Here is a 25,767-nt window from a genome sequence, read left to right on the forward strand (position 1 = left end):
GTACCAGATACTAAAAACTATTGATTTAGGAGAAAATTTATATTGAGTTATAACAATTTATAGATTTTACACCAGAGGGGGAGATAAAGGAAGGGGGCGGGCGGAGGGTGTCACTGCTTACTTTGTAAGCCCTCGACTTATTTGACCCCTTGAGTCTGTGATATTGGTGAAGGCCAGTATACGTAAAGTTATAATGTGTAAAAATTATTGAAAAATAATTTCTCGAAGGGGTCGTGGGACCCCCACCCCTCTTTCCATGTTCGAAAAAAATTTCGCTAGTACACTACTGTCTGTGTCCCAAATTTCATCAAAATCCGTGTAGCCATTCTGGCGTGATTCAGTCGCAAAGACGAAAAAATATAATAATTAAATTATAACTGTCCCTAGGGGGCGGGGACCACGCCCCTTTTCAAAAATATATAGTTAGTAGATCCTTCTAGACTATTGGCTATATGTGTGCAAAATTTCATCCAAATCGGTCCAGCCGTTCTTGCGTGATTGAGTCACAAAGACAAACGTCTGGACAAACATCCAAACATCCAAACATCCAAACATCCAAACATCCAAACATCTTCACATCCAAACTTTGCCATTTATAATATATATTAGATATTAGAAATTAGATTAGATTATGCATTGCCATTTTTCCGTTGGCTGCTGCACATATCTAGGTAGTTATTTATTTTGATACAAGGGAAAAGGTAAGCAAAATTCAAAGTCATTCTTTCATTTTTGTTCACTTTTTATTTCTTTTTAACCATGCAAATTCGTATGTATTCATTTAAGCAAATATTTGCATTTGAATTATTTTATTTGATTAATTTTCTATATTTGTGTGTGTGTGCAGTAAATAGCTAGTACTGTTTTAATTCTATTATGTTTATTCTATTGGCAGTAGATGAAATCAGGAACCGTAACGGTTAAGATTAAAAAAAGCTACCACGATACGTTTCGTTACATTATCGCGGCTATGACATTAATACTTTGAGCAACCGTTTTAAAAGGAAAAACAAAACTATTTCAAAAAGCCATTTCATAAACTGATAAAAGGTCAAAAGGGGAAACTTTATTGGAGAAAATGGTTAAAGGATTGTGAAAAAAAGAAGCCACTTAAGAAAATTGTTAAAAAGTTCTTAATGGTCTGTTGTCATAGTACAATAACTTGCTTATATACCAGTTTTGTTCTTTCAGTCCTTGTTATACCTACTATATTAGCCTGAGAAGAAAAAATGAGTACAATTCAGCTAATGTTATCCCCATAGTTTACCTGGGAAAGCTGAGAAGAATCAGAAGCGCGACACTATTTTCAGAAGTAAAATAACCCCATAAGAAAATAACCCCGACTACGACTACTTATACCTATTTTAAATGCTTCCTTTTTTATTTCCGCACAAGGTGGATATTTATTTATTATAAGCTTCTATTTAGTTTCACTTGGCTGTTGTCTGTAATCAAATCTTGCAAGTTAAATTTGATACACTTCCCGGTGTCCGATTGAGCTGAAATTTTGCGCGCATTTCTAGCTCCGATGAGAATGCAATATTACTTTGCGAGAATTCGATAAATTAATCGATAACAGAGTTATCGGTAAAGATTTGTAGTTACTTTGGCATAAAATCCTAAGTCCTCAAGAACGCAGGTAACTTCGATTTGTTTGTGTATACACCAACGTAGAAGTTAGGCTGTTATCGCGAAATGTTGCGTACTTTCCTGCGATTTTGTTTTACAGATTTTTGGCGATGGAGTTTTAGCTAAGTGAAAGTTGGAATTTTATTTTAAAACAGAGCAGAGATCTGCAATGAGTAGTTGTAAACTGAACGCGACATAGGCAAAGTAGGTAGGTTGAACTGGCCGGTCCATGAGGACCTCACATAGATTGATTGAGTCCGTAGTGTTACCAGAAGTTTGTTTTAACGACCAAACTGAAAAACCCTATCAAAAACCAGAACCTATGTTATAAAATAACTCCGCCCTTTTGGCAAATACTACAAGCTTCCTAGGACTTAAGCCACTTGCTGCTTCTAGATCTGACAGCTGTATCACTCCTAATGGCTGGAGTCTTAGCCTGGCAAGTACAGGGCACGAGCACAGAACGTGTTCGATCGTTTCATCCTCCAACCCGCACTTACAACATCTGCTATCACTGACCAAGCCTAATTTAAAGGCATGTGACGCCAGAAGGCAGTGTCCAGTCAGAATACCCGTCATGAGTCTACAGTCCTCTCTTTTTAATGATAGAAGCAACTGTGTTAGTCTAAGGTTGTAAGACCTACACATAATCTTCGACACTTTACAGCCCCGCGCTTGAACCAACGCCTTTCCCGCTTGGTCCATGATGTGCACCTCTCGCCTTCGCTTAATCTCGCCCAATCTAATTGGGACATCTACTGAGCAAGCTTCTAGGGATGCGCCCTTTTTAGCAAGTTCGTCCGCTTTTCATTCCCATCTATTCCCATATGCCCTGGGACCCAATATAGATGTATGCTTCTCCCTGTCCCGATTCTCTCCAGAGACTGCTTACACTCTAACACGCATTTAGATGCTGTGCTATGCGACATTATTGCCTTAATTGCTGCTTGACTGTCAATATAAAATTTAACACGATTGCAGCTTGGGCTATTTTCTTCAGGGTTTCTACTGCTTTGGTTACGGCTACTATTTCCGCTTGGAAAACGCTACAGTAATCCGGCAGCCTGTAGGATCTACTTATTTTCGGATCAGCGCAGTATACCGCAGACGCTACTCCTTCCACTACTTTGAAACCATCGGCGTACACATGTATCGCCTCGTCCGCCATTTGCGCACCCCTGCGCCAACCATCCACCTCTATTGTGGCCTTAAGATCTCCCTCGAAGCGCAGATAGGGAATCATGTAGTCTGTTCGTTTTGTGATTGATGACGCTATACTACTATGGCCATATGGTCGGCGCTCAAGGTACCCCGAAGCTTCTGTAGTTTATAGCTGGAGAGTTTATAGCTGGTAAACAAGTAGTAAATTCTATAAGGAGAAACGCCTAGAAATATGCAAACGAGGAACCCGAAGAGTATAAAAGCAGCACCAGCTGAGGCATGGGCAATCAGTTTGATTTAAGCACGCTATCAGTTGCGAATTATAAGTGTTATTGTGTAGTATTTTCAAAGTAGTCTAATAAAGAACAAAGAAATGGATAAGATGAGAAATATTACGAATAACTAAGTAAAGATTACATAACTAATTTAAACAATATTTTACCCAACTAAAAATTTAAAAGAAAATTGATATTTAAATTAAATTTAAGAAAAAAGCTTTTCTAAGAACAAGCAAGAGTTTATTATTTGTTAATAAAACGAACTAAAAAGTAAAAAATAAAATTAAAGAAAACAAATTTTTTTTAAATAAGCTTTTATTATTGGTTAATAAAATTAACTAAAAAGTAAAAAATAAATTGACTGTAAAGATATATAACACTTTGTAAGTTCATTGTAACCTTGATAATTAGACTTCTTCGTCTGCGACAAAAAAATTCCATATTGTACATAATTATATATTTTTAACATTAAAACTTTACATCTAAACTATTAATCTTACAGTTTATATCACAGTCCTAATTGTTCTAATAAAATTTAACACGCTTTTTATTAGAACAATTAGGACTGTGATATAGACTGTAAGATTTAATAATTTAGGTGTAAAGTGTTAATGTTAAAAATATATAATTATATACAATATGGAATTTTATGTTGCAGACGAAGAAGCCTAATTATCGTTAAAGGTTACAATGAACTTATAAAGTGTTATATTTCTTTACAGTCAATTTATATTTAACTTTTTAGTTAATTTTATTAACATTCGTAAACCCAAGGAGTATCATTCTACCAAATATTGTTGTGAGCTCAATAATTGCTTAGTTGGGCTGAGACTGTGAACTGACAAAGAACAGACTGCTCTTGTGTAAAGACGAACGGAAATACGAAATTCCCACCGCTGCCTATATTTGACTATTAGGTATTAACACGTCATATGATTATATTCCGGGATCAGATGGTTAGATATTTCAAAAAATCAAAAAAGTGACTTCCGCGATGTGTTTAGCGGCCAAAACTGTTTGAATGGTTAAGCGTGAACCAGTAAGACTCAGAGTGTTGTTATTCGGAAATAATTCAAGTCAACTAAGAATGGGTTCAGAAAACTCGTAATCGCATAGCTGTAGAGGCAAGAGCTAAAACTTTCGCCTCATTCTCTGTATAGAATTCAGTGCAATTCCGCTTATTTGCAACCTTCTGCTAACGTTCGAATCACTAAACTGTTGAATAAATGTCTCCAATATTTAATAATGCAAAATGGTCTTTATTAGACTAATTTCACAATAACACTTCTACTTCTCGACAGATAGCGTGCTTAGATCAAACTGATTCGTCGTGCCTCAGCTGGTGCTGCTTTTATACTCTTTGGTTTCCTCGTTGACATATTTCCAGGCGTTTCTATTTCTAGAAATTGCTACTTGTTTATCAGGTATAAAATTACCAGCTTTAACTACAGATGCATGTTATAGCTTCTCATATGCACGTGTATATGAGAGTGATACTTCCACCGATGATAGCCTACTTTTGGGAGTATCTCAGATATATACTTGTGTTTGTGCTCTCCGCTGCTTGTATGGACATATGTATAGACATAATGATTGATTTGTTAATGTGCATATAAGTCACTGCTTAGTATTGGCTTAGAGATGATAGTATGCCTTAGCGTTGCTAATATTCGTCACAATATGTACTCCCTGAAAGTGAAATTACTGGACAGGGTAAAATCCGCTGCATCAATAATTACCCGAAAAGTTTATTAGCATTAGCTATATTTTTTTACATGTATATACACATGCACTTAAACTTTATATGGACTGCTAAGTGCATAACTTTATCTCCACTTATGAAATTGTTCCACTATTCTCCACTTTCAATACGCGTCATACACAATGACCTAAATTTTTTGTGTCTCCATACATTACTACTATCACTATGAACCTTTTTTTAGTTGCAAATGTAGATGTATATACATGTAAAAAAAACGGCTATTGTTAACACTTCTTTGATTCGATAACCACAACCTTCTCTGTTCTTTTGATAAGTAGAGTCAAATTTAGATTTAACTTGGAGTTGATATAAGGTTCCATTACATATCAGTTTATACAAACTGATCAGCCAGCCTTGTGCTAATAAGGCTCTTCGGATAGTTGTTGTATATTTGGGATTTGAGCACCTTATCAAATGTGGTTTGGAAGCGAACGGTTGACGGTATAGTACCTTCTTCAGCATCATTTTAAACTGGTTTATTATATGTGTGTTGGTGTTATGAAACTCTTTGAAGTATCGTATACATTCAGAAAAGGTATGAGTTTAACCGTTGTTGTGGTTAGTTGAAGAAGGTTTGTCAGAAAATTTAAGCGGCTGACTTATCTTTTGTGTTTGTTGCTTTTGTTCGTTTATTGTTTCGTTTATTTTAGCACTTTAAGGGCCTTTTTTTATTTTTAAAATATTTCGTCCGATGAAGTACTTCTTCGTTCCTTTTGTGTGTAGAACCACACAGTTATAGTTGGCTTGAATTTAACCCTGCAATTGCTGTGCCGTAACCGTAAGTTCCAAGGAGCCTTACCCTCCTCTCTTTGTCATTATCGAAAGACTGATTTCATACTCAACGTTGAAACTGCATTGCCAATATTTAAAATTAGTGGGTCGGATAGCACAGGAGTAGCCTTTTTTAGCGTCATCACAATGGTCTCTTGTAAGTATGACATCCGCAACTGGCAACTTGACCTTATTTAATTGGCAAAATTGATAAATAATCTATGCAATTTTTCAAAATTATCTTAGCTTAATGTTATTCTGAGATGTGTTATTGTCTTTCTCACTAAAGTTTTTTAGTATACTATTCACAGGCAGATAAATATTTATACATACATACTACTTATATTCATTTTAGAGATGTTACGGAATTCCAATTTCAATTTGATTCCGAAACGTGGGAGCTTCCGATTAATTATTATTAAAAAAATAAAATATTGTAAGGCGCGATAACGAGATTTTAGGCCGATTGATTATTACTTACATTTTTTCAGACTCTTGTTCTGACTGAGTTATACAGAAAACCAGATTCTCTAAAAAATACCAATCTAAAAGAGGCTGTCGGTTCCAACAAAGTTGGTATAAAATAGTCGCTTCAAAAAGGTAGCGAATTTTATAAGAGAAGCGGGTTATAAAAAATTACCAGTTCTAAAAGCAGCCGGTTTTAAAAAAGTAAAAAAATAAAAAAGAGTAAACGGTTAAAAAAAAATAACAGGTTACAAAATGTAACAAGCTATAAATATATAACCGGTTATAAAAAGTACCTTATCATAAAGGTACAGCCAGCTAAAAAAGGAACCGGTTATAAAAAAATAATGGGCGATAAAAGTAACCGATTATGTGAAATGTAACCGGTTAATAAAAAGTAACTGGTTATGAAAAATTTATCGGTTAAAAAATGTAAGCGGTTATAAAAAAGCAAGCGCCAATAAAAAAATAACAAGTAGAAGAAAAGTGACCAAATATAAGACGGTAACCGGTTATAAAAAAGTACCAGGTCATAAAAGTACAAGCGGTTAAAAAAGAATCCGGTTATATAAAAATAACCAGTTCAAAAAGTTACCGGTTACACAAAAGTAGCCGGTTTCACAAAAGCTACCGTTTTTATAAAAGTAGCTGGTTATAAGAACAGTAATCGGCAGGGCCGACGAGAGGGGGGGGGGGGGGGGGCGGGGGGGGGGCGGGGGGGGGGGGGGGCTGAGGGATTCATTTACCCCGGGGAATCTCTAAATGCTATCCAAGCATTTTGCTTACAGAAAATAAACAAACCACACCTTTAATCACCTTTCGTATTTAGCAATCGTTTTAAATTTAATTTCAATTCTTCTTTGTGGCAATTTGGATACATGGATGAGCATGTTAAGGCCAGGAAAGCCCACTTGTGTTAATTAAACTCTTTTAATATACCACATTACTACTAAAAAATATTTGTATTGCAATTTAAAGAAATTTACTTCATACAATTAATGAAATCTTTATATAAAACTCTATAAGTAATAAACTGTACTTATTTTTTCATTAGCTTTCACACCTCTATTCACCGATTTTTAAAGTGTAATATTTCTCGCAATTAATATTGTAACGTAGCGTTACAATAACGTAACCACCCCCTGTATTTCCTTATTCACTTAAACCTGAACCTCCCTGTACTCATTTTTCTATAGCATATTCAACAACCACTAAATTGCAAACCAATAGCGTAGCCAACAACCACTAAAATAGCAAACCAATGAAAAACACAATAACGGAGCGTTGAATTCTCAACCAGTTTGTGTCACCACCCATATAAACACTGAATTTGCATTTTTGCAATTCAGTCCTCGCAGGTGAGCCAGCGGGAGTGGTTGTCCTTTTAAAGACAAAATTGCCACTCCTGCTAGCCAGCTGAGTGGAAGGGGCGCTGTCATGGCGCGGGTCACCCTCCACCCAGGTAAGGACGAGCGGGGCGGATGCCTTTGTGCTATTGCCACCCGCCGCCCCCCTGGGTGTTAAGCGGCCCGACGCCTTGATGACTATGTCACCCCTCCCCCTCAGCTCTGGCTTCGGCCAGCTGAGTGGAAGGGGCGCTGTCATGGCGCGGGTCACCCTTCACCCAGGTAAGGACGAGCGGGGCGGATGCCTTTGTGCTATTGCCACCCGTCGCCCCCCTGGGTGTTGGGCGGCCCGACGCCCTAAAGACTACATAACCCCCTCCCCCTCAGCTCTGGCTTCGGCTAGTTGAGTGGAAGGGGAGCCGTCATGGCACGGGTCACCCTTCACCCGGGTAAGGACGAGCGGGGCGGATGCCTTTGTGCTATTGCCACCCGTCGCCCCCCTGGGTGTTGAGCGGCCCGACGCCTTAATGACTATACCCCCCCTCCCCCTCAACTCTGGGTTCGGCCGTGAGTCGATGCGTGCGCATAAGGGGCTACCGTTGTGCCGTTAGGGTGCACTTCCCCTCCGCGCACGGATCGATCCACGGTATATCGGCTGGTACAGCCCCGCCCCTCTTACGCACCTTCTATAAGCGTGCAACTAGGGAGGCGGGGGTGTCCAGCAGTGAAACCAGCACTAACGAGTCCTCGCAGTCTCTTCCGCAGGTGACTGACCCCGCGACTACCACAGCTGCCGAAGAAGAGCGACTAGAGATCCCGTTGCAGCCGACCGACCAATACCAGCCCGTTGGTACGCCTATCCGACCCCGCCCGGAACACGCAGCCGCTGTCCAGGTAAACCCCGTCACCGGCCTATTTTCTCTCTCTCTCTCTGCCCTGGTACGCGCTCCGTAGCCCACCGTCGCCCCTCTGGTGCCACCGCCGCTACGACGACCGTTGGCCGTTCGCCATCCTACCGCCGTTAAGCCGCTGTATCCGTCCCGCCGCTGCTACGACGACCGTTGGCCGTTCGCCATCCTACCGCCGTTAAGCCGCTGCATCCGTCACGCCGCTGCTACGACGACCGTTGGCTGTTCGCCATCCTACCGCCGTTGAGCCGCTGTATCCGTCCCGCCGCTGCTACGACGACCGTTGGCCGTTCGCCATCCTACCGCCGTTGAGCCGCTGTATCCGTCCCGCCGCTGCTACGACGACCGTTGGCCGTTCGCCATCCTACCGCCGTTAAGCCGCTGCATCCGTCACGCCGCTGCTACGACGACCGTTGGCCGCACGCCATCCTACCGCCGTTAAGCCGCTGCACCCGTCACGTCGCTGCTACAACGACCGTTGGCCGCTCGCCATCCTACCGCCGTTAAGCCGCTGCATCACCGTCTATCCAGTTCGCTGGTGCCGTCACTTCGTCTATACCGCTACACCCATCCGTCCGCTAATACTGTCCGCCGTCCAGCCACTGCGCTCATACTACTGTACCAATCCGTCCGCTAATACTGTCCGCCGTCCGGCCGCCGCGCTGATCCCGCCGCTGCTCCCGGACAACCGTACCATCCCGCCCGCTACTGCACCGCCGCTAAACCACCGTACTGACCCCTCCGCTACTACTACGCCTATTAGCCACCGCCTCCATCCTTGCACGGAAAGCTGCTGTCCGCCTAATATCCCCAGCCGTGTGTGCGTGCGTTCGTAACACATAAATATCGTGTATTTATTCAGTAGGGGTTTGTGGGACCTTTACTCGACTCTGGATTGACTGAGTGTTACCCCAGCCTTAGACAAAACCCACCTCATAAATGGCGCCCGAGCAGGGACCCTCCTCCGCAGATGACCGTGGAAAAACAACTACAACCACCACCAACACTGCCGGGGCGGGTTCGACGAACGCACCGCTAGAAACAACACACACACAGGCTCCGGAAGGCACGCTGCTGAACACCGACTCGCTCAATTGGATCTACCTACTTAGGAAGGAGAAGCTGATCGAGGAGTGTAAGGAAAACCGAATCGACGTGGAAGGCCAAACCGTAGCCGAGCTGCGCCGCGCACTGAGTACTTACGTGCGAGCGAAACGCGCCAGGAAATCCAGTGAAGACCTGTTGAAAGAGCTGGAACGAGAAGTGAACGAGGAAGAGGGGGAGTTCGCTACGCTACCCCAGCCAACAACAAAGCCGATCCCTTCAATCCAGATCCACAGCCCACAGCCGCACGGAGGAAAGGGAGAGAACGCATTACCAAAACGAGACGAAATGAGCGACGGTGAACTTATGAATACCGTTCGCCGCTGGGACTTGCACTTTTCGGGGGAGGAGTCACTGCACGAATTTCTTGAGAGGATAGAGGAGCTTGCCGAATGCTACCGCATCCCCGTCGACCGACTCCTCCCAACACTGCCGGAGCTTCTACGTGGGAAAGCACTGCAATGGTACCGCGTCCGTAAGCAACACATACACCGCTGGAGCGATCTGCGGAGGGAGGTGCAAAATTTTTTTCTACCTAAGCGACACATACGACATTTGGAAGAGGCCATCCGACAACGCAAACAGCAAGGCCGAGAGAAGGCCAAGGACTACATCCTCGCACTGGAAACGCTGATCCGCCAACACCCGACGATGTGCGAAGAGAATCACCTCGAACGGATCTATGATGGTCTACGCGTGGAATACCGCTTTTTGTCAAACGCAGCGAGTTTAGGACGATCGAGGAGCTCCTGGAGCTAACGGAAGAGTATGAGCTGTTAAGAGGCGAGGAAGCGAAACAGGGAAAAATGGTGGCCCACAGCCTATACCACCTACCCATGGAATACGACAGCAAAGAGTGCTGTTGGCGCTGCAAGGAACGCGGACACCAACGCTTCCAATGTAAGGGCCCCTGGAGGAAGTTCTGCTCCCGGTGTGGCCAAGACAACATCCTCTCCAGGGACTGCCCATGCCCTCCGACCAGCCCAGCTACCGAGAACGCACCCCGAACGCCGTCCAACGCTATTAAAGGAAGCCGCCAAGCACCGTACGTCCGACCAGAGAAGCCGAAGGAACCACCCGCCAGCAAATCGACCGCAAAAACACAAGTAGATGGCCGATTCTATATACCAGTGCTCATCGAGGACATGAGCGTGCGCGCACTAGTGGACATCGGCGCCACCCTATCCTATGTAGATGACACCGTACGGAAACACCTAGAAAGGAACAACATCAAGGCGCGCCCCAACAAGCGAAGCATCCAGCTGGCAGACCAAACGTGTGTCTTTACCTCGAACTCCTACCCGGCAAGGATTGTGTATCAAGGACGAACCACAGACGCGATGCTATCCGTTATCCCAAACTTGGCCGAACAGGTAATCCTCGGAATGGACTTCCTAAGACAGAGGGGAATCATCCTCACGCTGGATGGTCAGCCGCTAGAGGCCACCGTGACCAAGAGAGCACCCGAACTGGATACGCTATGTACATTGACGAGCCGAGAACACCTGAGCGACGAACAAAACACGGAACTGGGAAACTTCCTGGCGCATCACCAAAAGCGGTTTGGCGAAATCATCGGACCAAGCACTGCAGCCGAGCATACGATTCGTCTCAAACACAACCGACCGCTGAAGCAACGATACTATCCCCGCAACCCGGCCATGCAACAAGTAATCAACGAAGAGGTAGACGAGTTATTAGCCGGAGGAAGAATAGAACCATCACGAAGCGCGTACAGCTCGCCAATCGTGCTAGTCCGCAAAAAACAGGGCACGTGGAGGATGTGCATCGATTACCGTCAACTCAACGCCGCCAGCGAACCAGACGCTTACCCGTTGCCGCAAATTGGAGCCATTCTCGACCAGCTGAAAGAGGCGAAATTCATCTCGACCATTGACTTGAAGAACGGCTACTAGCAATCCCGCTCGCCAGAGCATCCCGACCATACACCGCATTTACAGTTCCTGGCAGAGGGTTGTTCCAGTGGAAAGTCATGCCATTTGGCCTACACTCTCCTCCGGCGACCTTTCAACGCGCTCTGGATTCGATACTTGGACCCGAACTCCAACCAAAAGCTTTCGCCTACCTGGACGATATCATCGTATTGGGAGATACCTTCGCAGAACACTTGGCGATCTTGAGGGAAGTGTTCGAGCGCCTACAAAGACACAGGATGCAAGTAAACTTCGAAAAATGCAGCTTCGTCCAGCAACAACTCCATTACCTAGGACATATCATCAGTTCGAAAGGAATTCACACCGATCCAGCAAAAGTATCCGCTGTACAGGAGATGCCCGCACCGAAAACGCTCAAAGAGCTCCGCCGTTTTCTTGGACTCGCGTCATGGTACCGCCGCTTCGTGGCAGACTTCTCTACGCTCGCCGCGCCGCTTAACCAACTGCTGAAAAAGGGACAAGTCTGGAAATGGGAGGCGCAACAAAATCACGCTTTCAAAGCACTCAAGGATAAGCTCTCCAGCGCGCCAATACTTTGTTGTCCGGACTTCTCTCGACCGTTTTTTCTCCAGACCGACGCGAGCGGAGAGGGTCTGGGCGTCGTGCTCTATCAACGCCATTCCGACCACGAGAATGTAGTAGCCTACGCCAGCCGAAGCCTAACCCAGCTGGAAAGGCGATACTCGGCCACCGAACAAGAATGCCTCGCCGTGCTATGGGGTATCCGTAAGATGAGACCGTACCTGGAGGGGTATCACTTCACCGTCATCACCGACCACCACTCACTAAAATGGCTGCACTCACTCCAAAACCCCTCTGGACGTCTGGCAAGATGGGCACTGGAATTGCAACAATATAATTTCGAGATAGAATACCGAAAAGGAGCACAGAACGTGGTAGCCGACGCACTCTCCCGCTGCCCGCTACAACACGCCGATGACGACATTTTGTACACCATAACCAACGGAACAAACGACTGGCACGAGAGGAAAGCAAGACAGGTGCGGGAAAAACCTCAAGCACATCCAGATTACCAGATCGTCGATAACCGACTCTTCCGCCACATTTCCCCGAGAAATCAACTGTCGCGGTCACCGCAATGGAAGCTGTGCATCCCAGCCGACCGACGAAAGGACGTACTACAGGAAGTCCACGACGCCGCCGCCGCCGGACATCTCGGGGTGAAGAAGACGCTTAAGAGAGCACAACAGAACTATTACTGGCCCGGGATGTTCCGCGATGTCCTCAAACACGTACGGAAGTGTATCAGATTCGCAGAATACAAAGTCGAGCAAAGACGCCCAGCAGGATTGATGGCAACCATGCAATCATCACGACCGTGGGAAATAGTAACCGCTGACTTCGTAGGGCCACTACCCCGTTCCAAGCAAGGAAATACTTGCCTCCTCGTCATGGTGGACAAATTCTCCAAGTGGGTGGAGTTGATCCCAGTGCGCCAAGCGACAACGGCAAGCGTAATCAAAGCACTCCAAGAAAGAGTCATATACCGATTTGGCTGCCCGAAAACCCTCCTCACAGACAATGGCAAACAATTCGTCGCGAAGGCATTAGCAACGTTTTTGAACGACCACCGCATCGATCACAAGTTTACGGCAGCCTACGCCCCGCACGAAAACCCCACCGAGCGAACCAACCGAGTCGTGAAAACCATGATGGCTCAGCGATGCAAGGACGACCACCGCACCTGGGACCAGGAGATACCGCAAATAGCATTCGCGATAAACACGGCCAGCCACGAATCTACAACAGCATCAGCAGCAGAAATCAACTTCGGTAGAGACCTTACAGCACCGCAGCAAGTGCGCACGGAGGGAGCAGTACCAGCAGAGCCACCAACCGTACCACCGTCCATCACCAAGTTGTGGGACGAGATAAAAGGGCACCTAGCCAAAGCTTCAAAGCAACAGAAAAAACACTACGACTTACGCAGACGGCAATGGAAGCCACGTATAGGCGAGCAGGTGATGAAAAGGGACCACCCACTCTCATCCGCGGCAGACAAATTCGCCCAGAAGTTAGCACCAAAATTTTCCGGCCCGTACTTGGTGATGGAATACGTTTCGACGAACACGGTAAAATTAGGCCACCCAGAGCAACCAAAGCAGCAACGTGCACACGCGCACTTGCAAGACTTAAAGCCGTACAAATCATAGACAACCCGTTTACCTCTTCATTGCAGGAACCAGACCGTCCAATATGAGTCGAAAACACCGGCAACCCATACCACCGGACTCACCACAACCAATACGGCCGTGGCGCCCACCGTTTGAGGCAACATTATGGCCGGCGAACAAGCCAAAAATCCAAAATATACAAATTTTTCACGGCCCACCAATCTACGACCACCTAATGGCCATCAGGGAACAGGAGGTGGCACCAGAGAAAGGAAAAGCCGACCCGCACGCAAAACAGGTGCCCACAGAGAAGGCAATAAATGAACGGCCGGACCCAGAGGAGTCTATTAAAGAAATTACGCCAAAACAACAAAAACGGGGCGACACCGAACACAACCAAACAGGGAAAAAAACATCATACGACGACAGGAAGAGCTATACGTTCCGCTGGAAAACCAAGCGGGTCAAGATAAAAATAATAGACAAAACACAGGCGACAGTTTCACTGATGGGGAAAAAAAAGGGTGGTACCAATCGAATAAGACACGAAGAGAGGAGGCCGAAATATATATCTTTTCTTTATATACACTTATACCATTTACAAAACTGTTAGACTTAAGACATAAATGAATTGTGAATTATGTTGCAAATAATAAGAAAAAAAAATATATACTACAAAAACAACAACAAAAAAAAAAAACTAATAACAACCAATATATATATACACATATATCTACATAACATTATACAGGGAACAAGAGAAGTACGACAACGGATACAGTTTAGTACGACTCCATCCCCGACAAAAAAAAAAAAAAATAGGAAAATGAAAGATACATTTTTTTTTTTTTTAAAAACAATACTTTTTGCCATTAAAACCTGAAATGTTAACATTAACTCTGTTATATATATAAGTGGAATGACTCTGTATATTTTTGAAAAAAAGCAATAATAATTTTTAAATAAAGTGCTTCGCCCACACGCACACCGGCATAACACCTAGGCCACGCCTGGAGATCCACCTTTCCCCCACCGCAGCTTTCCGTCAACCGAAGTGGGAGGGGGACTGTAACGTAGCGTTACAATAACGTAACCACCCCCTGTATTTCCTTATTCACTTAAACCTGAACCTCCCTGTACTCATTTTTCTATAGCATATTCAACAACCACTAAATTGCAAACCAATAGCGTAGCCAACAACCACTAAAATAGCAAACCAATGAAAAACACAATAACGGAGCGTTGAATTCTCAACCAGTTTGTGTCACCACCCATATAAACACTGAATTTGCATTTTTGCAATTCAGTCCTCGCAGGTGAGCCAGCGGGAGTGGTTGTCCTTTTAAAGACAAAATTGCCACTCCTGCTAGCCAGCGAGCGGGGCGGATGCCTTTGTGCTATTGCCACCCGCCGCCCCCCTGGGTGTTGAGCGGCCCGACGCCTTGATGACTATGTCACCCCTCCCCCTCAGCTCTGGCTTCAGCCAGCTGAGTGGAAGGGGCGCTGTCATGGCGCGGGTCACCCTTCACCCAGGTAAGGACGAGCGGGGCGGATGCCTTTGTGCTATTGCCACCCGTCGCCCCCCTGGGTGTTGGGCGGCCCGACGCCCTAAAGACTACATAACCCCCTCCCCCTCAGCTCTGGCTTCGGCTAGTTGAGTGGAAGGGGAGCCGTCATGGCACGGGTCACCCTTCACCCGGGTAAGGACGAGCGGGGCGGATGCCTTTGTGCTATTGCCACCCGTCGCCCCCCTGGGTGTTAAGCGGCCCGACGCCTTAATGACTATACCCCCCCTCCCCCTCAACTCTGGGTTCGGCCGTGAGTCGATGCGTGCGCATAAGGGGCTACCGTTGTGCCGTTAGGGTGCACTTCCCCTCCGCGCACGGATCGATCCACGGTATATCGGCTGGTACAGCCCCGCCCCTCTTACGCACCTTCTATAAGCGTGCAACTAGGGAGGCGGGGGTGTCCAGCAGTGAAACCAGCACTAACGAGTCCTCGCAGTCTCTTCCGCAGGTGACTGACCCCGCGACTACCACAGCTGCCGAAGAAGAGCGACTAGAGATCCCGTTGCAGCCGACCGACCAATACCAGCCCGTTGGTACGCCTATCCGACCCCGCCCGGAACACGCAGCCGCTGTCCAGGTAAACCCCGTCACCGGCCTATTTTCTCTCTCTCTCTCTGCCCTGGTACGCGCTCCGTAGCCCACCGCCGCTGCCGTCGCACCGTCGCCCCTCTGGTGCCACCGCCGCTACGACGACCGTTGGCCGTTCGCCATCCTACCGCCGTTAAGCCGCTGTATCCGTCCCGCCGCTGCTACGACGACCGTTGGCCGTTCGCCATCCTACCGCCGTTAAGCCGCTGCATCCGTCACGCCGCTGCTACGACGACCGTTGGCTGTTCGCCATCCTACCGCCGTTGAGCCGCTGTATCCGTCCCGCCGCTGCTACGACGACCGTTGGCCGTTCGCCATCCTACCGCCGTTGAGCCGCTGTATCCGTCCCGCCGCTGCTACGACGACCGTTGGCCGTTCGCCATCCTACCGCCGTTAAGCCGCTGCATCCGTCACGCCGCTGCTACGACGACCGTTGGCCGCACGCCATCCTACCGCCGTTAAGCCGCTGCACCCGTCACGTCGCTGCTACAACGACCGTTGGCCGCTCGCCATCCTACCGCCGTTAAGCCGCTGCATCACCGTCTATCCAGTTCGCTGGTGCCGTCACTTCGTCTATACCGCTACACCCATCCGTCCGCTAATACTGTCCGCCGTCCAGCCACTGCGCTCATACTACTGTACCAATCCGTCCGCTAATACTGTCCGCCGTCCGGCCGCCGCGCTGATCCCGCCGCTGCTCCCGGACAACCGTACCATCCCGCCCGCTACTGCACCGCCGCTAAACCACCGTACTGACCCCTCCGCTACTACTACGCCTATTAGCCACCGCCTCCATCCTTGCACGGAAAGCTGCTGTCCGCCTAATATCCCCAGCCGTGTGTGCGTGCGTTCGTAACACATAAATATCGTGTATTTATTCAGTAGGGGTTTGTGGGACCTTTACTCGACTCTGGATTGACTGAGTGTTACCCCAGCCTTAGACAAAACCCACCTCATAATATAATAATTTATTTTATACAAATATATTAATACTTTATGAAGAATATGTATATTTCTAAGTAAACATATTTACTCATATGTTGATCTGTATGAATGTGTAGATTAATGGAAGTGCGTAACTATATGTGACCCGGTCTATGAAAAGGTGGCTTAGGACTCAAAAAAGAAATTGCGAGAAACAGCTGTTAACAGCTGTTTCTGTTTTTTTTTTTTTTTTGAGCCATAAGCCATCTTCTCTTAGACCGGGTCACATATATTCATTGAATATAATATATAAGTTATCTCACCTGTAATCCCAATACTAACTAATGACACACCCTTTACTCACGTTGCCAGGCATGTGATCATATTGTTCCACTTACTAACTTCGCTGACGCAGCACACGCGCAACCAACGATCAGTTCAGGTATCGAAATTATTGAAATCATGGGAATTGCAATATAAGCATTTCCTGTCTACACGCACAAGCGTTTGACTTGCGAAATGTGGGAACTGCAACCGCAGCATAAATAGTTAGCAGTAATAGGTTAGCTAATAAGTTAATTTGGATGTTTAGTTCAGTTAATTTTGGGACGTGCAAGTGGCACGTAATAAATTGTGATTAATTGAAATTGAAGTTGTTCGTGTTTTACTTTTAAATTAGTATCGGCGAACAGTGGGCTCGCCGCACCTTTAATTTTTATATCTCTCAGGACACGAGAGATTAACTTACATGTATGCATGTATACGCTTAAATATACATGTATATACAAGTACATATAAATATGTAAAATATGGTAATTTTGATTTTGAGAATTTGCCCATTTTAGTATGGATGCCCCCGGGCCCGGATTTTCTCTCGGCGGTCCTGGTAATCGGTTATAATCAAGGGTAACGATTTACAAGACGGTGCACCACCCAATATTTCGGACCCTCTCGGGGTCATTTTACGGTTTTTTGTAAATAATTTTCGACAGAAATTAAATTTTTAATTTCCGCGGTCGAGACGCGTTTTTTTGATACCACCATTGATAATTTTTGATAAAAATTAGGTGGTGCACCGTCTTGTAAAACGTTGCCTAAACAAGTAGGCGGTAATTAAGAAGTAGGCGGTAATCAAAAAGTAACCGGTTTCATAAAAGAACCCCGTACTTAAAATGTAACCGGTTTTTTAAAAGTACCCGGTACTTAAAAAGTAATCGGTTATAAAAAAGTATCCGGTAATTAAAAAGTAACCGGTTTCATAAAAGTACCCGGTTATGCAAAATGTAACCAGTTTTAAAAAAGAAGCAAGCTATAAAAAAGTTTCAGGTTAAAAAAATAACCATTGAAAAAGTAACCGGCAGTAAAAAAGTAACCCGTAATAAAAAAGTAACCGGTTGTAAAAATGTAACCTGGTCTAAAAAAGTGGCCGGTTAAAAAAAAAACATTATAAACAAGTGAAAGTGTCTAAATTCGAGTGTAATCGAACATTATATTCTCAGCGTGAGCTTCAATTGTACATTTCATTTCAGATAAATTACTTTTCTACATAATACGTGGCACCGCCCCTTTAAAAAAAATGTCTCCACATTTCCTTTTACAATAAAACTTGATAAGTAAATATCATTGATTCAAAACTATTTTTTGCTAAGTTATAGCTTATTTTATGCGTCCACGGCCCTTTTAAAAACCCCATTTTAAAAATTTTTTCCAAATTTTTATCAAGAGTTTCAATATTAGTCCACATGTCAAATTTCAACATTCTAGGTATATTATTTACTAAATTACCAAGTTTTTTGTGTTTTCCAAAATTTTATATATATAAAAAGTGGGCACCAAGCCATCATCCGAGTTCCCTCATTTTCAATACCAATCTATTCTAGGTCCAGATAAGCTAGTGTACCAAATTTGGTGAAGACGGACGGAAGCACGGACGGGCGGACATGGCTCAATCAAATTTTTTTTCGATACTGATGATTTTGATATAAGAAAATCTATATCTATCTCGATTCCTTTATACCTGTACAACCAACCGTTATCCAATAAAAGTGTGCAAAGCACGCTGAGTATAAAAAGTAACCGATTGTATAAAAGGACCTAATTACGAAGAATTAACTGGTTCTAAAGATATAACCGGTTCCAAGGATATAACCGGCTCCAAAAAGTAATCAGTTACTAAAAAAACCGATTATAGAAAGTAGACGTTTATAAAATGACAATCAGTTAAAAAAACAAGCCGGTTGTAAAAATGTAACCAGTTCTAAAAAAAGTAAGCGGTTTCAAAATTGTAAATGGTTTTAAAAAAGTAATATTGGGCACCTGGTATATATTAAGCCTTGCCTTTACTTTCGTCTTTGGTTCTGTTGTCGCTAAAGCAAACGTGAAAGCCCGATTCCGTTTCCAGTAAACTCTCTTCCATAGGATGCCCAATCCATGCATATGTATCTTTGTATGTATGTTATTATATTTTACGAGCACTGTGATTTTGACAAACCAGCACCATTAAGCTTAGCATCTTTGCATCGATGATAATTCCATTTTCATTACAAAAGGCACGAAATATTGCTGTCTCTATAGAATTTTGTATCTTTAATGCACACAAATACATACAAACACACTTTACTATAATGCAAAATATGCATAAATTTGAAGGCATGTCAAACAGAATTTCTTTTCATAACATACACACAAACATACATACGTATTATAAATAGAAAAACACACACATATCTAAACTAAGGATTTTCTCTGTCCCTTTATTCAAATAATATGAAAAATATAAATATTTACAGTTGTATTATTAAAGCTATTATTTTTATTCTGGTATTCTACTCTTTTCGCTTTATATTTACAGAATTCGTATACATGTGCCCGTTAAACATCATACACACATACATACAAAAACCATCATCAGGAAAGTGCCGCTACCAATACCGGTGCCGATAAAGGAACACAAACCCATTAAGGAGCATCATCATCATCACTATGAAAACGATGAGGAGGACGACTTTGAAGGCTATGAAAGTTATGATTATCCAAAGAAAAAAAGAAAACCTAGACATCCGTTCATATGAAGCGCTTTTAAATGAGGAGTAAAATAGATCAGGCGTAGCAATTTGAAGGAAAAGGATGTAAGATGTTGCTGAGCAATTGGAGAAAGCAAAGAAAATATTAAATAAGGTTGAAGTGAAGGGCAAAGGTCAAATGTGATTCACAAATAGCTATTAAATTTCCAAACAATTATGTATTGTTATTTATATGTATGTATGTAAATATATATATTCACTTGTTTTTAATTAAATTGTTGACGTTTAAACATTGCTCTAAGCAGTTCAAGTAGCAGCTTCATCCTGGAATCATGTGCTGCTTTGCAAACAAAACATCGTATTAGGGATACAGCTCTTTTAGAAATCAGCAAATTTACTGAACTTAGACAAAACTAACAAACCCAAGAAAACAAACCAGCAACATAGCGATGCAAGCAAAACGCAATGAATATAAGCCTCATTTCTATGGGAGTGCACTTTAAAAAATTTCGAAATTAACACTTGCGCTTAAACATTGCTGACAGAAAAAATTAGATAAAAATGTATTTCAACTAGACCCTGTATGGCGGCTGTGGCCTAACTAACCTATAAACGGTAAAGATGGCCAACGCAATGGGCCCAGACGGCATAGACATGCCGATGCTTAAAAGCCTAGGGAAAGAGGGCATCAAATACTCAGCACATGTCTTCAATCTGTCTCTTTCCACCTTTGTCATTCCCAAAAATGGAAAATGGCAAAGGTGGTCCCGCTACTAAAGCCTAGGAAACCAACTAACATAGGAGAGTCATATCACCCGATATCTCTCCTATCGCCAGTAGCCAAGACGCTTGAAGCCATTTTGCTCCCCTACTTCAAAGCAAATTTGCAACTAGCCTGTCATCAGCATGGCTTCAGAAAACTTCATAGCACCACCACCGCGCTAAATGCCATTAGCATCCAGATAAATTGTGGTTTAAATCAAAACCCCACCATGGAAAAGTACTCGTTGCGCTAGACGTATCAAAAGCTTTTGATACAGTCAACCATGGCACGTTACTGCAAGACCTAGAATGGTCTACCCTTCCCCCATGTCTTAAAAGGTGGACCGCAAATTATCTGGGTGGTCGGCAGGCATCGGTGCAATTTAGAAACTAAACATCAAAACCAAGAAGAATTATGCAAGGGGTGCCACAGGGTGGTGTCCTGTCCCCACTTTTGGTTAATTTCTACATATCTAAGCTACCTTCGCCACCAGAAGGAGTTACTATCGTTTCCTACGCCGATGACTGCACAATAATGGCCACACGCACAGGCCCACAGATCGACAAGCTTTGCAACAGAATAAACGTCTACCTGCCTGATCTCTCCAGTTTTTTCGCCTCGCGAAACCTGGCATTATCACCGACTAAATCCTCCGTGGCCTTACTTAAAACATGGACGTCCCAAATTTCGACCATTTTGAACATCCACGTCGATGGCACTACGCTACCGACTGTCCTACACCCCAAAATCTTGGGTGTGACATTTGATCAGAATCTACATTTTGGTGAGCACGCAGCCGCAATTGTACCGAAAATCCAGAGCCGTAATAAAATCCTCAAATCTCTTGCTGGCAGTACTTGGGGAAAAGACACAGAAACGCTCATTATCACATACAAAGCAATTGGCCAGACGATTGCATGCTACGCGTCCCCTATATGGTCGCCAAGCCTAAAAACTACTAACTGGAAGAAGCTACAGGCCTGCCAAAATACTGCTCTCAGAACTGCCACGGGCTGTCCTCTTATGTCCCCAGAACACAATCTAAATAATGAGGCGAGAATACTCCCCATCAGGGAGAGAAATGAGATGTTGACCAAACAGTTCCTGTTGAATACCCAGAAACCTGAGCATCCCAACAGACATCTGATTGATGAACCAGCACCGCCTAGTGGCTTAAGGAGTCATCTCCGTAAGTATTATGAGGAAATACGGCACCTGAGAACTCAGCCGTATGAAGCAAAAAAACACAAGCGGGTCCTCAGTGAACTCCACAAACAGGCGTCGGACCTTTATGTCAGGAATTGCCCGGTAAATCCAGTACTCAAAGAACAGTACCCAAAACATGCGGAAGAGGAACGCATACTCCCCAGGGAAACGCCAGTCACTATAGCTCTACTTCGTTCTGGATACTGTAACAGCCCAAACTCTTACCTATCTAGAATCAACCCCGACATATAAAATGTATGCCCCGCTTGCAATGTGTCCCCACATGACACCAACCATCTCTTTAATTTTAATGTGGAACCAACGCCTCTAACAACCCTTTCATTATGGTCCACCCATGTTGAAACAGCAAGTTTCCTTGGACTACCGTTAGAGGATATTGATGACAATTTTTGATCGGTCGCACCTATTATGTGGGGCGAAGCACTGCTACAACAACAGCAACGGCCAACGTACCATATTGAGACGAATTTTATGATTTCTCGATTGATTGTTATCGGTTCGTGTCACTGATTTGTCAAATAAATACACGCAAATACTAATAATAGTAGTACGATTTCATATTATAGAACTTTTTACAATACTACCACGACTCTAAAAAAAAAAGTTGGTTCTTTGTACTAAATTTTATTTCATGATTTTCTGTTTTATTATAAACCAAAACGAAAAGAAAACACCTTTTTTCGGTATAAAGTTTGCTTTCGTAATATTTATAGTAACAATACTCATGGCGCTAGAGTGATATCTAAACAACGACCAGGTGTTTTGTACAAATCGAGAATAACCTATAATAATGTCGTCGCGAAAGTGTAGATATGAAGCTGATGCTTTTTGTTATATATTTGGGCATTTTATTAAAGTTCGAGATATAAAATATGAATTAAATACATCGCTCATCCTCTGTGAAGCCTACGAAGCATATTTTGGTTCTCCTGTTTGGAATCAAGACAAGACATGGGCTCGACATGTTGCGTGTAGTTATTGTAAAAGATGTTTGGATATAGTAAATTAAATATAGTAGACATATTGATTTCTCTTTATATATTTTAGGTTGGTATCGAGGTGAGAAAAGATCTATGAAATTTGCAACACCAAGAATCTGGCGAGAACCAAAAGACCACGTTAAAGACTGCTACTTTTACATTGTGCATCCGAGTAAAAGACGTAGAGGTAAAAATGCAAAACCTAACGAATATCCTGATCTTGAATCTTCGTCTGCTCCAGTCGCATACGATCTGACACGACCACTACCAGAGCCACCGAAAAACGTATCGCAGAGAAGTGGCTCATCTCTTAGTTCCTATAAAAGCAATGCCGATAAGGAGTTTTTACCGACACCAGAACAACCAAAACATCATTTCATCAGTACTGAGGTTTTTAATGTTTTGATTAGAGATTTAAATTTACCAAAAAGTAAAGCGGAGCTTTCAGGCTTTTCTTCGAACAACGTTATCAAGGCCGATATAATGAAAACATGATGCGAGCCTATATTTGGGGTTTATTGAACATGAACATAAAAGAAAAAGTAAAAGTGTATACTTTTAAATCATTTTCCACTTTTTTGTAAGTTTTGTAAGTTATTTCTATCATAAAACTGAAAAAAAAATATTTATTTGAATTGTTTCATTTTCAAATCAAAATTACCTAAAGAATTGAAATTTAATGCTTTGAAGTAGGGCTGTGAACTGCATCTGGATTTTTCAACTATCCGGATAAACCGGATATTCGAATAACCGGATACCTAAGAAAAAAATTCGGATATCCGGATATCCGGATTCATAAACGGAAAATCGGGATATCTGCTGTTCTTCTATCCGGATACGTAAACGGAAAATCCGTATATAGGTATGTCCGGATACTGGAATATAAAAGTTGAATATCTGCATATCAGAATTGAACGAAGCAAACATCGAAAAATTATTCACAAAAACGCTGTTAATTTATTTAAATGTCCCACTAATTTATTGTTATTAATGTTAAATAAACATATATGGTACATCAATTTGTTGCTTTCACTGGATATCCAAAAATACGGTTATTAACCGGATCTTCATAAATCCGGATATCCGGATAAATTCACAAAAGAATATTAACCGGATATCCATGCCATCTTGATTTTATCCGTGTCAACGGATATCCGTATGGATATCCGGATAATTGAAAATGCAGATACTCCCAGCCCTACTTTGAAGTCAAGGTCAAATTTTGTGTCGACCCGTGTTCATTGCCAAAATGGACGAGGTACTATATTGTGATGAATTCGATGAACTATAGATTTATTGTTCTGGGTTCATTTCACTCAATTGTCAAATAAATACACGCAAAAACCCATAATAGTATTAAAAATTAAAACATTCGAGTTTTAGAATAATTCATTAACAACGAGTTAAAATTAAACTGATTAGCATACTGACATGGGTTTACATTGTGGCTGTTGTTTTAACATCGTTGTCTATTAGTGCTTTATTTGGTAACATCAATCAGCTTTGTAGGTCTGATGATCCTGATCGAACACATTTCTTGCTTGAAACTTTTATGTTGAGGGCAATGAAACTCCGCAACCAAGCCTTTGTTCTAAGGAGTGCCACAATGCATTCCATGTCATCACTAACCACCATTCCACCTGTATTGATCTTTTATATTTATATGTGCTCTTATTCACATTTTCTACCGATTATACCCAATAACCATTTCTGCTACGCATTCCTAAAAATATTCGGTTCCAAACTTTCATGCACTATGAACTATTCTACTCTTTTCTCTTGATTCCTCGAAATTTTACGTCGAGGAAGCATATTTCACAGTACAATGAGCAATCTGTTTTCGTTCTGTCTGTCGATTATGACCACAGGCTTCTCCATATAAAGACGACGATGTTGAGAGAAGTGTGATGGCTCCTGAAGTGTGAAGGTACCGAATAAAAGTCTAGCGGTTTCGCTGGCTAGGTGAAATATGTGAATGGACGGAGACGCTGCGGCCAAGAAAGTATTTCAATCCCGCAGATTTAAAGCAGAGGAAGGGGAGACCTTCACTGAGTTGCGACTTAACCTCCTTTAATTCTTCAAGAATACCTGTTGTGATTTGCTACGAAACGACCTAAATCTCTACGGCGATGAGGAGTGACTCCTATATAGAAATTAGAAATGCTGTAATTATATTGTCGTTCAATTACGGTCGTATAAGTGTTGCTTAAGTTATCGACGAATCACATCTCCTTCTTTTTACGAAGTCAGGAAGATGATTTACGATTCCCTAATACCTGACTATGGAATATACTTTATGTCCAGAAAATCTATGCAACTCAGCCTTTCTAGATGGTTAAGGACGCACCTGTAAATACTTTGATAAGATGCGGCCACACCAAACTTAGCCATTTGATGCGAAGTAATACTCGCAGGCCGGCAACCATGTCCACACGGAGTTGGTGACTTCCCTTGGAAAGTCGCTTCCTGTGAACTTCGTTGTCAGAACGGCACTTGCAATCACCGCTGCAGAAGAAAATAAATTTCCGAGGTAGTCGCGCGTCGCTCTGGCTCAACTTGGTTCTGGATATTGTAACCGGTTAAACTCTTAACCATTCAGGTACAAACCAACAATTTAATTGTAATTGTGGAACCAATGTCTCTAGCAGTAATTTCTTTAAGGTACAACCCCATTCAAAGTGTGAACTTTCTTGGAGTTCAGTTAGAGTGTTTTGATGAAAATTTCTGCAAGCGCATATGCAATACACTGAAAGAAATGGTGGTAGTAAAATCAACAAATCGGTTCTGTTGTTCTTGACTTAACGGAGATTCGGTGAAATTGATCGAATTATGGTTAATTCGACCTAGTTCTTTGTCAAGCGAAAAAATTAGTTTAGTCATTTCAACAGAAGAGAAATTGTCGCACTTAAGTTAACAAAATTTTGTAAAATTGACAGATTCCTAATCAATCTGAGTTTTCTGTTACCACAACTGATCTTACAGGTCATTTCAATGGCGATCAACTGTCAATATATGAGCAAATTTCAAAGAGAAGTTTACGCTCACTGCGCTCTCTACTTTATACTTATGTATGCTGTGTACTATATGTATGCACATATTTACGTATGTATATGGCGGCCGCCTACCACACCGAAGACCCTCGGTTCACACCCCGGGTAAAGCAACATACATATTTTAATT

The 25,767-nt window shown here is 43.1% G+C and overlaps 1 protein-coding gene across 2 annotated transcripts in view; it reads left to right on the forward strand.

Annotated features, from left to right (window-relative positions):
- Positions 1-19,892, forward strand: part of LOC137246929 (uncharacterized) — a 66,690-nt gene extending 46,798 nt beyond the window's left edge. For both annotated transcript variants that reach the window (XR_010951741.1, XM_067777970.1), the window contains one exon: positions 19,446-19,892. Coding sequence is in view for 1 of the 2 variants with exons in the window: in XM_067777970.1 (XP_067634071.1) it covers positions 19,446-19,665 (220 nt within the window). In the remaining variant the exon portion in view is untranslated. The remainder of the gene's footprint in view (positions 1-19,445) is intronic.
- The last annotated feature ends 5,875 nt before the right edge of the window (positions 19,893-25,767 follow it).

This window comes from Eurosta solidaginis, chromosome 3, assembly GCF_040869045.1.
Source record: "Eurosta solidaginis isolate ZX-2024a chromosome 3, ASM4086904v1, whole genome shotgun sequence".
Classification (NCBI taxonomy): domain Eukaryota; kingdom Metazoa; phylum Arthropoda; class Insecta; order Diptera; family Tephritidae; genus Eurosta; species Eurosta solidaginis.